Source organism: Thalassophryne amazonica, chromosome 5 (assembly GCF_902500255.1).
Source record: "Thalassophryne amazonica chromosome 5, fThaAma1.1, whole genome shotgun sequence".
Classification (NCBI taxonomy): Eukaryota; Metazoa; Chordata; class Actinopteri; order Batrachoidiformes; family Batrachoididae; genus Thalassophryne; species Thalassophryne amazonica.
In genome coordinates, this window is record NC_047107.1 from 49083935 (window position 1) to 49099994 (window position 16060).

General features: G+C 40.0%; 1 protein-coding gene across 2 annotated transcripts in view; it reads right to left on the reverse strand.

Annotated features, from left to right (window-relative positions):
- Nucleotides 1-1764: 1764 nt before the first annotated feature.
- Nucleotides 1765-16060, reverse strand: part of LOC117510440 (transforming acidic coiled-coil-containing protein 1-like) — an 80801-nt gene continuing 66505 nt past the window's right edge. For both annotated transcript variants that reach the window (XM_034170135.1, XM_034170134.1), the window contains 7 exons: nucleotides 9010-9132; nucleotides 8830-8906; nucleotides 4434-4477; nucleotides 4188-4348; nucleotides 2585-2691; nucleotides 2378-2498; nucleotides 1765-2288 (listed from right to left, as the gene is read on the reverse strand). In XM_034170135.1, coding sequence (XP_034026026.1) covers nucleotides 2220-2288; nucleotides 2378-2498; nucleotides 2585-2691; nucleotides 4188-4348; nucleotides 4434-4477; nucleotides 8830-8906; nucleotides 9010-9132 — 702 coding nt within the window. In that variant the 3' untranslated portion in view covers nucleotides 1765-2219. The remainder of the gene's footprint in view (nucleotides 2289-2377; nucleotides 2499-2584; nucleotides 2692-4187; nucleotides 4349-4433; nucleotides 4478-8829; nucleotides 8907-9009; nucleotides 9133-16060) is intronic.

A 16060-nucleotide genomic window follows, 5' to 3' on the forward strand; every position in this document is an offset into this window, starting at 1 on the left:
AAAACACGCAACTGTTTTATCAAGCCATGACAATGTAAACATGACAAATAATTACTTTTAGATGGTTTAAAATGCTTTCTGCAGGTAGTTAGGTGTGCGCGTGCGCACGAACGATTCCTCTGTGATTCAGGATCCAATTAAAGCCGTTTTCAAGGGCCAATTTGCAGAAAAAAAATGATTACTCCACCACAAAGTAATTATTTTATATACGCATCGTCCAGCGCAGAGCATGTGGCAGGCAGTAGAACAAAGAACGGCGTCCAACTGTGAACACAGCGGGTGGGATCGCCACAACAACATTCGTGCTATTGCGTGAATCAAAAACATGCTTGTGTCAGTGCGCCTATAGAAGTATGATCTCAAATGACTAAAGGTGCGCTACCACGAGCATGTTTTTGATTCAGGCAACAGCACGATCTGTGTCATGACAATCCCACCCGCTGTATTCCCACCTGGACGCCGTTCTTTGTTCTACCGTCTGCCATGCGCTGTGCGCTGGATGCTGCGTATATAAAATAATTATTTTGTGGTGGATTAATCATTTTTTTCTGCAAATTGGCCATTAAAAATGGTTCTAATCACTTCCTGAATCACAGAGGAGACTGCGGCCGGAGCCGTTCATGCGCCTAACAAGCTGCAGAAAGCATTTTGAGCCGCCTAAAAAGGTAATTATTTTACTTGTTTACATTGTCATGGTTTGATAAAACAGTTGCGTGGTTTTTGCTTCTTGTCTGCAGCTGTTAAAGTATGTTTATAGTTGATTTAACTTTTTGTTGTAATCCTTCAGACAAACTGTGCTCTGATGCGATCCTCTGATGTCACCACTCGCTCTGTTCTCTTCTTCTTTAATCCACTTGATGAGCTACACATCGTGTTGGCGATTAGATCACGCCACATAGCACGACATTTGTGCGTGAAAGATTTTTTTGAACATTTCAAAATTCTCTGTGCGCAACAGCACGCACCGGCACCCCTCTGGCATCCTGTCTGCAACCGTTAAAGACGAGTCTACTCTCCAGCACGAAACAGGTCGTGATGTGTCGTGAAGCAAAGGCATGTTCATGTCAGGGCACCTTAATTCAAGAAGGTGATGGTGTATTGGTTAAGCAGTGGGCTTGAGACCTGAGAATCACCGGTTCAAACCCCCGTCTGGCTGAAAAATCACTAAGGGTCCTTGGGCAAGGTTCTTAATCTCCAAGTTGCTCTGGGTGTGTCGTGAGCGCCGTGCATGGTCACACACTGACATCGCTGTGTGTGTTTGAATGGGTGAATGTGAGGCATCATTGTAAAGCGCTTTGAGCTTCTGATACATATGGAGCTATATAAATGCAGTCCATTGAAATTATTGCATTCCATTTATGCAAAATGATGACCACTTACACAATCTATTATTTAGGGTTTTATATATTTGTTTAATTTAGATTATGTTGTAAAGACCTGCTTTAACATTTTTTTTTCCATTTTTGGGTAAAAAAATATTTTATTATTTTTGATATATGATAAAACATTAAAACCTGTAAAACAAGTATGCAAAGTACTTTCATAGGCACTGTACACTGGTGAAGACGAAGGCCTTTGTTTTGAATGAAATGGTCATAAACTGCAATACTACAATGCAAATAGAGCAGAATTATTTGCAGTGTCATTTCAGTGACGTGGTCCCGACTCATTTTAGTGCAGTTAAAGTTACCCCTGTCCTCTAAATCATTGCCTTCAGCCCAAGTAACGCATAGCTCAGCTTTAAATGTAACCTCATTCTGTTCGCTAAATACCCTGAGCTTCTCCCTTTCACAATAAAATCATTTTCCTTCATAGAAAAATACATCAAATGGACTGGTGTTTCAATATATAACACGCTTTACTCAAAAGCCCATTAAAGGTGCTCAGAAAACCTCCATTCTGTGTGTAACCCGACTGAATATATCCATTAAGGATTCTGAACGACTACTCACTGGTGGAGCGTGAATAACACACACCAGGGGTTCAGGTAGAGTCATGATGGTTAAAAACCACAAACAAATCAAACTGACCACACAGAACAACTAAACTACCATGTTCTCTGGTCACATGTAGTGCAATGTTAGTACACGGTTACTGCAGACGTCTGTGCACAAGCGAACTTGATAATGCAGGGCTGACAAACTGTTTCTTTTCTGGGAACATGCTTCAAGCAGGACTGCTGAGAGGCTATTGGTTGATTCACCAAAAACAGTCTATTTTCAGTCTATTCTGCCCATTTTGGCAATCAGCTCATCGCAGATCTTAGTGAGTTCCTCAATTTCTTGGTCCTGTAACGACACACCACAAATGGATGAGAACAGAGACACAGTTTGCCCATCACTTAGAGCTGTAACAAACATTTCATTGATACTGGAACCTTTTGCTGCAGGGCATGTTCCAGAGACTCAACCTTCATCTGCTCCCTCCTCAGGCTGGCAGTCAGCGCCGTGTTCTCAGAACTCGCCTTCGCACGCACTTGAGCAATCTCCTTATTGGCCCTGAGGAAATATGCAAGGATTCATACAAGTAGTTATTTACACGCAGCTTGATGGGAAAGTGAATCTTCCATTCAACCTGGACATACTTGTCTAGTTTCTCTTCAGCGTGGATTTTGAGTGTTTGATATCTCTGCTCCTCTTTCTTCACTCTAGCCAGATACTCCTGAGCACATTTCTTCAGTATGTCTTCATTCTGTGCAGGACAACAAATACCGAAGGCAATGTAATGTATCACAGTCACAAAGAGAAAACAGGCATAATATGATGTGCAAATAATGACTGTTTTTATTACACAAAGCCAAACCACCAATAAAACTTTGTGCATGTGATGTGCTTCCACATTTAATATAATGTGAACACAGTTAATGACAAATCCAGATCATCTGATGACAATATTTTATATTTGTGTTGTCACAGGGGAAATTCCAATCTAGGAGAATCACCAAGTCTCCAAGGGGAAACCCCAGCATTAGAGTTAAATTATGATTGAATATTTGATCTATACTATAACTGAATATGGAAAATTGGTGATTCCCCCAGACTGGAGTGTCCCATCTGACAAATTGTGAAGCCAACAAACAAAAAGAAAACAGTCAAAACCAACTCACCCCTCATATTTGTGTGTGTGTGTGTGTGTGTGTGTGTGTGTGTGTGTGTGTGTGTGTGTGTATATATATATATATATATATATATATATATATATATATATATATATATATATATACACAAACACACACACATGCATTTCATGCTAAACAAACACCTTCATCCTCGTATATACATGTTAAAATGATTATATTCTTGGGAAAATATGCAGTAAAAATATTGTAAAGTGTTTTTTTTTTTCAGTGCCAAAAGCTACATTTAGGAAGATCTGAAGACCAAATAAATGCATTTGGATTAAACTAAGTAAAAACAAATTATTATTTTTTTAGATTTAGGATTTGAGCAATTACTTCACCACAATTTTACTTACTGTGAAGAATTCAGCAACCACTAACTATTTGAATACATGTTGCAAATAATCTTTTCTTTTTTTAAACTGTCCATTAAAACTTTCAACTAAAGCTGGTGAAAAATAAGCAGTTGCTGAGACTTTGAATTCACATAGTAAGAATCATTAAAATTTAACTTTGATGGCAAAACTGCAAATATGCATATCTAAAGCAGTATTTGGAATTAGCCGCCATTCTCCATGCTCCATGGGGGAGGGGGATACTGACTCTCAACCTGCTCTCTCTATAGAATCTCTTGAGAGGACATCTTTTTGTAATTTGGTACTGTACAAATTGTTTTTTTCTTTTACACAATATATTGGATTTTTTTTAACTGCTGCATTAGACATTTGCCTCCAGCTTTTCAAATATGAGGATTTTCTGCTTTTTCCTCTTTGATTCCATTGGTAAAAAGAATATGTTTTGCTTTTGTACAATTGAGTGGCGATAACATGCAATTTTAAGTCAGTCTGAGCACCTGATACTGTGGCTGTCGTCTTTACAGGACATTTTCTGTGCTTCTGTGTGACTGTTGTTGCAGCAGAGAGTACTTTTGAGGAGCACACATTTTCTTTAAGGTGCCCTTTCACTGATAAGTCTGCTGCCATTACCTTCAAACACAGGCCACTGTCCAACCTTATTGGGCTCCCAATAGTCTGATTGCTCTCCAACTTGCCCCCCTAGAAGTTCTTACCTTCTTAAAGTCTTCCAGAGTGCTCTTCATATTCTCATAGCGTCGGAACAGGTCAGAGAGGGAGCGTTCCACAGAGTTCAAGTCTGTTAAGGCGGTGTCCTTCTCCTTTGTTACTGCATGCAAAGCCTTCTGGGAACTTGCATTGTTGCGTTGCTCATCCTCTGAGAGAAGTGAAAAAACAAAGCTGCTCAATCCTTAATAGTTGTGTTTGAATCGAGCAAAAGAGAAAGCATCAAATTAACTCACCAATCATCTGAGCAATGGTCTTCTCATATTCTGCAACGATCTTCCTGTAATAAGACAAAAAAAAAAAAAACAGGATGCACCTCATCATTATGAAGGCTGGATCATCTCAGCCGTTGTCTGCACTCTTTCCACTGATAAACATTCTCTTTTCAACAAAACAATAAACCCATGCTTTTCAAATTTAAGCACAATGTGAGCACATTTAGAAGGTTTAATCCTTTTTCTCGGTGAAATGTCACAGTAACACTCTCACACTCACTCACTCATCTTCAACTGATTACTCCAATTAAAGGTCATGGGAGGAGGCTGGAGCCTATCCCAGCAGTCATGGGGCATGAATACAGCTTGTTGAACATACAGTGAGCTCTGTAATGATAAGGGGTGGGGACGGTTAAACTAAACTTTTCAACCATACTCCGTCCGAGTGCTCTGGCTTCCTCCCACATCCAAAGACATGCAGGTTAGGAGAAATGGTGACTCCAAATTTACAGTAGGTGCGAGTGTGAATGTGTTTGTCGGTATGTGCCCCTCATGCCCTATGGCTGCTGTGATAGACTCCAGGTGTTACGAGCAATTTTTGTGACCACTAAAGTGCTTGTCACACTATGACGGTTTGAAGACACAAATGAGTAATGTATATGAAATTTTGATTTTGTGTTCATTTTTGTTCTGTACAACTCCTTTTCTCATTAGTTAAATGTGTTCCTTGTCAGCTGAAGTCCAGCGAGTACGTCAGAAAGTTTCACGCATGCTCAAAACATTGAGTGGACATCGGATGGAGAACTTTCCCGGTGGCTGCATATTTGTTCACCATTTTGTCCTGTACTTGTTAATTCCATGATATTCATGCATTCATATCCTGTGGTTGTCCGATGTTTCAGACTGGGCTTTTGATTGGCCAAAGCTCCAGTGTTGTGTGTGTGAATTCTTCATGACCAGTGACAGGACAGTTCCAGACACAACAACATGCAATGCAGCTGTTCATTTAGCCAAGGTCAGACTGAAGAAAAAGATAGCGTGGCTGTGTGCATTTTTATCTGGACGTCAGAGTGCCCCAGGTGGATCCTCTTGGTGAAGGCACCCCAGAGAAAGAAAGTTGCTTGCTGTCCTTGCTGCTGCAGCCACACCAGCACAGTGCAGAGGACTTCAGCACACAAACATAGTGATGGCATTTGACATCATGATCCCAGAGCAGGGCAGATTCTAGCCACCTCAATGAATCACGCTCAAATCCAGCTCCCCTCAGCATGCATATGGGTTGTTTCGCAGTCAGGGTACAAAAGTATGTGTAACTGGCACCAAAAAATCAAAGTGGTTAATTTGGTCAAATTATTCATCCATATCCAACAACTGACTGGGGTACTTAAATGCCCAAAGTTTCAGATCTGTCAGATGTTTGCATATATGAGCTCACATTCCCACATTTCCAAAGAGGACTTTTTTTTTTACTAAGATAATTGTTGTGCAAATTATACAGACTAAGATTACTGCAATTTGCCCATATATACTATTTATTAAAATCAGTTGATGGTACTCAGAGTATGCAACTGCTTTGTGTCTCTGCATTCTCAAATAGTGATGGACTATAACCATTTCTGGAGAGGACAGTTTTTAACAGATGGAGAATTACACCCCAATATTAAAGACATATGCATGAATTAGGTACACATCCTTTTGTGGCATCACTGATAGTGCCTGAGTGCCTCTTTCAAACAAAAAATTATTATTCACATAACACTGATGCTTGAGTTTGAAATGTGGTCCATTTCCGAAGAGGACATTTTTGACAGACATTTTACTTTTGAGTGCCTGTTTCAAGTCATTTCCCCACTGGGAAATGATCCTGGGAGTTAGATTGTTATACAGTAGGCTTTGATAGGGGGAATTAGTCCATTTAGTGGTTACTGACTAAATAAATAATAGTTCTGGCAGCCCATCAAAATTAGACATCATAGAAATGACAGATATATTGTTAAACACTGGTATAATTAGAGTTCTGCTGGTAAACAAATGGGGATATCAAACCAAATGACCATTGCTGCTGATAGACCAGTAGTCGTTATCCATGTATGGCAAAATAAACTTTATTGGTCATTTCCACCTTGTCATTAAACCAAGCTTTATTTTTAAAATCCACTTATATGTACCCTGATTGTAAAACAGCCCATATATATCCTGAAACCAGGAAAATTGTTCTGCTGAATGTGGCTCTCTGTGTTGCCCGTGGAAACACGTTATCTGTCCATCAGACCTCCAAACTCACTGGAGACTGACAAATTAAGCGATATTTGCCACCAGTCAAATAATTTCAATCCATTACTAATCAGTTTACTCAGTCTGTTATAGTGTGACAACACCTTAAAGGTATAGGCAGAAGAGAATGGATTGATGATTGATGCTGCTTGAAGAATATAACTTTGTCTCTTGATTCTTCTGTATGCATAGCAAGAATTTACTGCAGGAATGTGCCTTGGAATTGTGAAATAGACAGCGGCAGATTAAAAAGAACTTTCTTTATTGCAGGTTGGAAGGAGCAAATGTGGGAAATCTAGACTGGCTTAGAGTTGCAGATAATTAACATGTAAACTCTAATGTTTAGGGCCCTATGTTGAGGATTTATGGTACATAGCCTCTGACACAAAATGCAAATCAATGTGGGTGGATTAACACATCTGTGAATACTGGTTCCTTTAACACCTGTTAACCAGGAGTAGGATGAGGGACTGTCTGATCCATATTATAGACTATGAGGTGGTGTCAATACATCATTAAGCTGGATGCATAAAACAAGAAGATCTGAATGATTGTGACCGCAGGACCGATTGTGACCGCAGGACCTTTGTGGCCGGTGGTATCAAACCCGGACGGCTCGCACTAAAGACCATTTCTCTACCAGGTCAGCCAAAGGGGAATTCCTCGTTAGCCAAGCTAGAGGGAACGTCTTTTCAATCAAGACCCGGGACCTTCATCCCGCTACATATTTCCCCACCATTTTTTACTTTGTCCCGAAGTCACAGGTCCATTTAAGCATGTTCTGTGACTACCCACATCCTGTTCGTGACGCCAGATTGTGACCATAGGACCGATTGTGACCGCAGGACCTTTGTGGCCGGGACGGCGGTGGGATCGAACCCGGACGGCTTGCACTAAAGACCATTCCTCTACCAGGTCAGCCAAAGGGGAATTCCCCATTAGTCAAGCTAGCGGGAACGTCTTTTCAATCAGGACCCGGGACCTTCATCCCGCTACATAAGGATGATGTGCTGGATCAAAGAATGAATAAAATTAATAAATCATACTCTCAAAGTGAAAGATGTACGTAATGGCTCGGGCTTTGCATTCTCAGTGTGCAGGACTACTTTGTGTCCCTCGGGTGAATAAAAAGTCTGCGGGTCACAGATAATGATAAGCTTTCTCTTATCATGCCCCTGTTCTGTGGAATGATCTCCCTGCATCAATAAAACAGTCAGATTCTGTAGAGACTTTCAAGTCCAAACTTAAGACACACTTATTTTCACTTTCATATGGCTAGCATACTGGCATAGTATGTTACTATGCTTTTTACCCTTTCAAATTAATTTTATTAGGAAACGGAGCGGCTGCGGCCTAAACTTGATCTAAATTCTGGGTCTTTTAGTGAAGCTTAGGGCTAGTGGCCGGCGATCACCTTAGTATTTCTTCTGATTTTCTTGTTGCCTAATACTGACAAATTATACTGTATTTCTTGTCTTTCTGATGCCTGCTTTTTTTTTCTCTCTCTGTTTGAGGTGCAGCTCCATCCAGAGATGGGTGTGGTGCCTGTTTCTGCAACTCTCCTGTCCTGTGCACCGGCAAAATTTTCTATGTATTCGTTTTGTGAATACATAGAAATGCCTTACAATATAAAGCGCCTTGGGGCAACTGTTTGTTGTGATTTGGCGCTATATAAAAAAAATTGATTGATTGATTGATTGATTGAATTGGTTTGTAAATTGTGTCGGTAGCATAGCCCAAGCAGTGGGTCACCCCTTTGAGTCTGGTCTGCTTGAGGTTTCTTCCTCAAATCATCAGAGGGAGTTTTTCCTTACCACTGTTGCTCTGGGGATTGGTAAGGTTAGACCTTACTTGTGTGAAGCGCCTTGAGGCAACTTTGTTGTGATTTGGTGCTATATAAATGAAAATAAATTGAAATTGAAAGACCACACTGCTGAATAACGATAGGGAATAACTTTATACTACTCGACATTCAAACTTTTAACTTCAGGGGGCAGCCAGAACACATAGGGCAACTAGGCTGTAGTATAATGTTTATTTTTTATTTTTTGTACTTTTATTTAGATATACTTTACACTTCAGGGTTTCAAAGTATCACATGCTGTTCAGTAAGTGTACGGCACACAGCAACAGATTTTCTCACCTCATCTCATTGACTTCCTGCTTGCTGTTCTCATACTTTGTCTTCCAGTCGATAGTGTCTGCATCCTTAGTGAAGATCTGATGAGATATACAGTGAGCCAAACCCTACATAGCAACAACTTATCAAATGCAATAAAAGAAGAGAGAGAATAAACATAATCTTGCTGATATATTTGCATACCTCCTCTTTAATAAGGGTGATCACTGCCTGTTTCTCTGCCTGACTGATGCAGATTGAATCCAGGACCTGACTCCCCGTTTTCTGCATCTCACTTCCATCAGACTCTTTGCACAAGTCCTCGTACTGGTGAAGGTAGATGTGTATCAGTTACTGTGTCAGAAGCACTGTGTTTGTGACACATTAGGTCAAGAAATTTCTCAATTCAAGTGGAAAACGCAAGCTAAACCCTTTGTCCTGGGTAACAGGACTTCCACTGCTGACACGTAGAGATGTCCGTGGAAGAACGTGCTTCATTCACTACTGGGCACATCCCCATTTCATTGCACTACATCATCCAGATGGATAATTATTACATCACATGGAAGACTGCAAATGTGTCTCCATCAAGGTCAAATAAACCTGTCACACAATGAAAAAACAAACAATAAAACCCCTTAAATTTCCTGTTCCTTCCTCCACAAAGACTTCCCCAACATTCCTATCAAATTGTCATAGTTTCTACTTAACCTTTAATTTGACTATTTCCTGATGGCTTTATGTTTCACTGTGCTAACATCTAAATAACCTAATCTATGTGAATAATTATGTTTTCAGTCCTTACAAAATGACAAAATCATGAAATTTTGTGAAGATTTACGATACGTTGAAAAATATTTGGCTGGTTATTGGTGATTATGTTCCATTTCTCCCTCTGCCTGTCTCTGGGTATCTGCTCATCATCTTGCCTGTGATGCAGCTTCATTTCTTGGCTTTAAACCTTCACTGTCAACCATTTCACTCCTCCTCATCTTCTCCCCCTCTCTCTCCTCATTCTGTCCTTCCCTGGATTATGAGTCATGCTGTAATCTCCTGAATGATAATCTAAATCCGTGTGTCACCTGAGTCGTTGAACATGATGGTAAACAATAAGCAGCTCCTGCTGTTCTGCAGCACTACAGCCTTCAAATCAGACAGTCGCACTAGAACTCCCACGCCCCCCCGACGCCCCATGCCCATGCAACAAATTGGCTCAACAGAAAAACCTGTGCATTGTTTATGTTTATATAGTGTACTTTTCAGTTCACGTTATACTTTAAAAGCAGACACCATTTCCATATTTAACAGGAGCCTTAACATACGTTTTTTCTTTTTCCCACAAAGCTCGTAGTTATGGCTGGTGTAGACTTACAGTAGTGTTCAGAATAATAGTAGTGCTATGTGACTAAAAAGATTAATCCAGGTTTTGAGTATATTTCTTATTGTTACATGGGAAACAAGGTACCAGTAGATTCAGCAGATTCTCACAAATCCAACAAGACCAAGCATTCATGATATGCACACTCTTAAGTCTATGAAATTGGTCTATTAGTAAAAAAAAAGTAGAAAAAGGGGTGTTTACAATAATAGTAGTGTGGCATTCAGTCACCCTATTTAAGGATGAAGACAGTACCTGTTGAACATGCATTTCTCTTTGAAAGCCTGAGGAAAATGGGACGTTCAAGACATTGGTCAGAAGAACAGCGTAATTTGACTAAAGTTGATTGGAGAAGGGAAAACTTATACGCAGGTGCAAAAAATTATAGGCTGTTCATCTGCAATGATCTCCAATGCTTTAAAATGGACAAAAAAAAAACAAAAACAGACCCGTGGAAGAAAACAGAAAACAACCATCAAAATGGATAGAAGAATAACCAGAATGGCAAAGGCTCACCCATTGATCAGCTCCAGGATGATCAAAGACAGTCTGAAGTTACCTGTAAGTGCTGTGACAGTTAGAAGACGCCTGTGTGAAGCTAATTTATTTGCAAGAATCCCCCGAAAAGTCCCTCTGTTAAATAAAAGACATGTGCAGAAGAGGTTACAATTTGCCAAAGAACACATCAACTGGCCTAAAGAGAAATGGAGGAATATTTTGTGGACTGATGAGAGTAAAATTGTTCTTTTTGGGTCCAAGGGCCGCAGACAGTTTGTGAGACGACCCCCAAACTCTGAATTCAAGCCACAGTTCACAGTGAAGACAGCGAAGCATGGTGGTGCAAGCATCATTATATGGGCATGTTTCTCCTACTATGGTGTTGGGCCTATATATCACATACCAGGTATCATGGATCAGTTTGGATATGTCAAAATACTTGAAGAGGTCATGTTGCCTTATGCTGAAGAGGACATGCCCTTGAAATGGGTGTTACAACAAGACAATGACCCCAAGCACACTATTAAACAAGCAAAATCCTGGTTCCAAACCAACAAAAGTAATGCCTCGCAGATGTGAAGAAATCATGAAAAAGTGTGGTTATACTTGTATCAATCAATCAATCAATTTTATTTATATAGCGCCAAATCACAACAAACAGTTGCCCCAAGGCACTTTATATTGTAAGGCAAGGCCATACAATAATTACGTAAAAACCCCAATGGTCAAAACGACCCCCTGTGAGCAAGCACTTGGCGACAGTGGGAAGGAAAAACTCCCTTTTAACAGGAAGAAACCTCCAGCAGAACCAGGCTCAGGGAGGGTCAGTCTTCTGCTGGGACCGGTTGGGGCTGAGGGAGAGAACCAGGAAAAAGACATGGTGTGGAGGGAAGCAGAGATCAATCACTAATGATTAAATGCAGAGTGGTGCATACAGAGCAAAAAGAGAAAGAAACACTCAGTGCATCATGGGAACCCCCCAGCAGTCTAAGTCTATAGCAGCATAACTAAGGGATGGTTCAGGGTCACCCGATCCAGCCCTAACTATAAGCTTTAGCAAAAAGGAAAGTTTTAAGCCTAATCTTAAAAGTAGAGAGGGTGTCTGTCTCCCTGATCCGAATTGGGAGCTGGTTCCACAGGAGAGGAGCCTGAAAGCTGAAGGCTCTGCCTCCCATTCTACTCTTACAAACCCTAGGAACTACAAGTAAGCCTGCAGTCTGAGAGCGAAGCGCTCTATTGGGGTGATATGGTACTCTGAGGTCCCTAAGATAAGATGGGACCTGATTATTCAAAACCTTATAAGTAAGAAGAAGAATTTTAAATTCTATTCTAGAATTAACAGGAAACCAATGAAGAGAGGCCAATATGGGTGAGATATGCTCTCTCCTTCTAGTCCCCGTCAGTACTCTAGCTGCAGCATTTTGAATTAACTGAAGGCTTTTCAGGGAACTTTTAGGACAACCTGATAATAATGAATTACAATAGTCCAGCCTAGAGGAAATAAATGCATGAATTAGTTTTTCAGCATCACTCTGAGACAAGACCTTTCTAATTTTAGAGATATTGTGTAAATGCAAAAAAGCAGTCCTACATATTTGTTTAATATGCGCTTTGAATGACATATCCTGATCAAAAATGACTCCAAGATTTCTCACAGTATTACTAGAGGTCAGGGTAATGCCATCCAGAGTAAGGATCTGGTTAGACACCATGTTTCTAAGATTTGTGGGGCCAAGTACAACAACTAAAGTTGTACAACTAAATACTAGTTTAGTGATTCACAGGATTACTAAAAAAACAGTTTGAACATAATAGTTTTGAGTTTGTAGCATCAACAGCAGATGCTACTATTATTGTGAACACCCCCTTTTCTACTTTTTTTTTTTACTAATAGCCCAATTTCATAGCCTTAAGAGTGTGCATATCATGAATGCTTGGTCTTGTTGGATTTGTGAGAATCTACTGAATCTACTGGTACCTTGTTTCCCATGTAACAATAAGAAATATACTCAAAATCTGGATTAATCTTTTTAGTCACATAGCACTATTATTATTCTGAACACTACTGTATGCTGAAAATAGTCTGAACCAGCCGGATGACTTCCTTCCTTGTCTCTCTTCTTATTCCAGCTTCTTGTCATCTTCTCTCTCTCCCATTTTATGTAATTTTACCTTGTTACTGCTTGTGTCTAAAGCGGGCCACTTTGACAGTGTATGAATCCACATTACAGCAGAAACACACTCCTTATTGCAGTGTGTTCTAAGAGACAGGTTCCTGTATTTTGGTGAAACGGGGTCGTATCACTTGACTTTCAGCGTGCTCACAACTTCTGCAAAGTGATCTGTGTTGTATTTCATCACATGTCGCATTGCAAAAACAATGTTACATAGGTACATGGAAAACTCATCAGTTTCTAAGTCATAAACGAGCAGCAGTGGACTTAGCGGCTGCTGAGACTGTGATTAGCAACAAGGCTACACATGCAACTTGATACACCTGTTTGTATTCATACAGTTTTGTAACTTTCTGGTCACTTCTTTGGTGTTTCTGTTTTGCCACTTCTGGTCCTAATTGTTTACTGTATTTTATTCCCACAATACACATCTGTTCCTCGTGTTTTCCTGTTGTGCTTTTATTCTGTCCCCGTTTGCATTTCTTAAGCTTTACTTTCAGTTCATAATGAATGTTTATTTATTACCTCCGCCAAGGAGGTTATGTTTTTGGTCGCGTTTGTTTGTTTGTCTGTCTGTTTGTCAGCAGGATAACTCAAAAGGTTTTGAACGGATTTTGATGAAATTTTGTGGAGTGGTTGGAAATGACAAGAGGAACAAGTGATTAAATTTTAGTGGTGATCCGGATCACGATCCAGATCCAGGAAGTTTTTAAATGATTCTTCACCATTGATGGGATAGGGGAAATTTTGACATTCTAGTTTCTAACTCCACAAAAACAAGGCAGAAAGGCTTGAAATAAATTAGGGTGTAACATAGTCAAATGTTCTATCAAACAACAAAGTTTGGTGATGATCGGATCCAGATTCCGGATCTGGTGATCCAGAATATGCAAAAATACAGGGAAAATAGAAAATGTGTCAGTGTGAGGTCACAAATGAAGCTAGAGATGCACAACTAACACCAAATTGTAGCTGAATCTGTACTGATTCAGTAAGGTGTCATCAGATTTGATGTAGCTTCAAATGTTATGGAGCTAGATCCAGAAGAAAACCGCCATTACCAAAAAATCATTTTTATACAATGTTTGAACTAATAAAGACATAAAAGTGATTCCAAGTTCTAGTGGGATGTTTTCATGGTCAAGGATTTCAAATATAAAGGAAAGAAAAGTGTATGTATCATAATTTTGGTTGTAACACTGAATTGTTGAATAGATCACTGTGCCAAGGAGGGAATCTCTTTAGGGTCAGTGACCCTATGGCCTTGTTTAGAGAAGTGTTTCATAAATGTTAAAAAATTCATATATTTGCAGTTTAGTTGAATAATAAATTGAATTTTGTCTCCTATTTGTTTTTGTCTATAAGCACATGCAATATCAATATCATTGCTCAGATGACAGTAGCTTCTGGGAAAGGTGCAAGTTGCAATAAACTGTGATGCCAAGCGTTAAGGATACATGCTATCCAGTCACAGCAGATGAAACTTTTTTTTACTACTGAGCAAACATCATTGTTAGACTTTTTTAGGTTCAATGATTCCACAGCGTGTAGATGTTATGGCGTCAGTGACCCCATGGCCTTGGCGGAGGTTTGCACTCTCTGAGTGCTTCTAGTTCATTAATTCATTGAGTCACGCACTACATTGCTGTTCACAGCCTCTCACTCCAGTGTCAGATTGTCTCGCTCCCATGTCTGCTTTTTCACAATGTTCCCTGGTGTTTGATTTACGATTGCTGACCTACGCAATCTTTCTTTGTTTTCTGGACTTTGCCTGGAGATTATTGAAACGTTCACCTGGTATAGTATCTTACTGTCTTGGCCCTCTGCCTATTCATCTACTTAACCTGATTGTTGAATCCTTCATGGACACAGTTACTTCACAGACTGCCTTCTTGGTGTGTTTTGACTAGTTTCATGGGTGAACACAGCTGTTTGGGTGAACACAGCTCTCTCCACAAAGGAATGCTGGAGCTCTGACAGAGTGACCATCAGGTTCTTGGTCACCTCCTTGACTAAGGCATACTCAGTCTAGATTGGCAGCCAGCTCTAGGAAGAATCCTGGTAGATCAGAGCGTCTTCCATTTATGGATGATGGAGGCCACTGTGCTCATTGGGACCTTCAAAGCAGCAGAAATGTTTTGTTCCCCAGATTTGTACCTCTAGACAATCCTGTCTCAGAGATCTACAGACAATTCCTTTGACTTCATGCTTGGTTTGTGCTCTGACATGCACTGTCAAATGTGGGACCTTATATGTAGACAGGTGTGTGTCTTTCCAAATCATGTCCAATCAACTGAATTTACCCCAGGTGGACTCCAATTATGCTGTAGAAACATCTCAAGAATTATCAGTGGAAACCTGAGCTCAATTTGGAGGTTCATGGCAGAGGCTGTGAATACTTATGTACATGTGATTTCTTATTTGTTTGTTTTTTTTAAATCTCAAAAAAACTTTGTCATTGTCATTATGGGGTATTGTGTATTGAATTTTGAGGAAAAAATAACTTCATTTTGGAATAAGGCTGTAGCATAATAGTTGGAAAAAGTAAAGCACTGGGAATACTTTGTGGATGCACTATATATCACTACACCCTCTGTAAGGACAGGTATCCGCATACTGTGTTGATGACACCCCAAGGTGGTCTCTACATCAGCCACTAGTGGGACCACAGCTTGATGCGTTGCTCTGGGGCCGCCTCCTTTGCTGCAAGAAGTGTACCTTGTGATGGGCAAACACTGAAACATGTACAGTATGCGGTTCTTCTACAATACGGCACTATGTTACGATATCATCGTACTGTATCTTCTCATCGTGTGGTATGTGACGGCCTTTACTCTCCTCCCTCACAGAGTCATGCTCTTAGTTCTTAAATTTACTTTCTGCAGATATTTAACCTCTGGAGCTGCAGTCTCCCCTACATGTCTCTGCTCAGCGTACACCATCATTCTCCTTTACACTCCCAAACTGTCTGCAGCAGATAGTTGATTTTACTTGAGGGTTTGTCCTGTTAAGTGGTAGTTTTAACTCACCGCTGTCATCTTGTCCTTGCTCATGAGGACTGTTGGGTCTTAGTAAGTTATAGTTAATTCCGTCAACAAAAACTATAACAAAACTGTTGACGAACTGGAAAACAATTTTTTTAATCCTTGTAAACAAAAACCAAAATAAAAACTAAAGTAAAATGGGAATTATGAATAAATGAGCA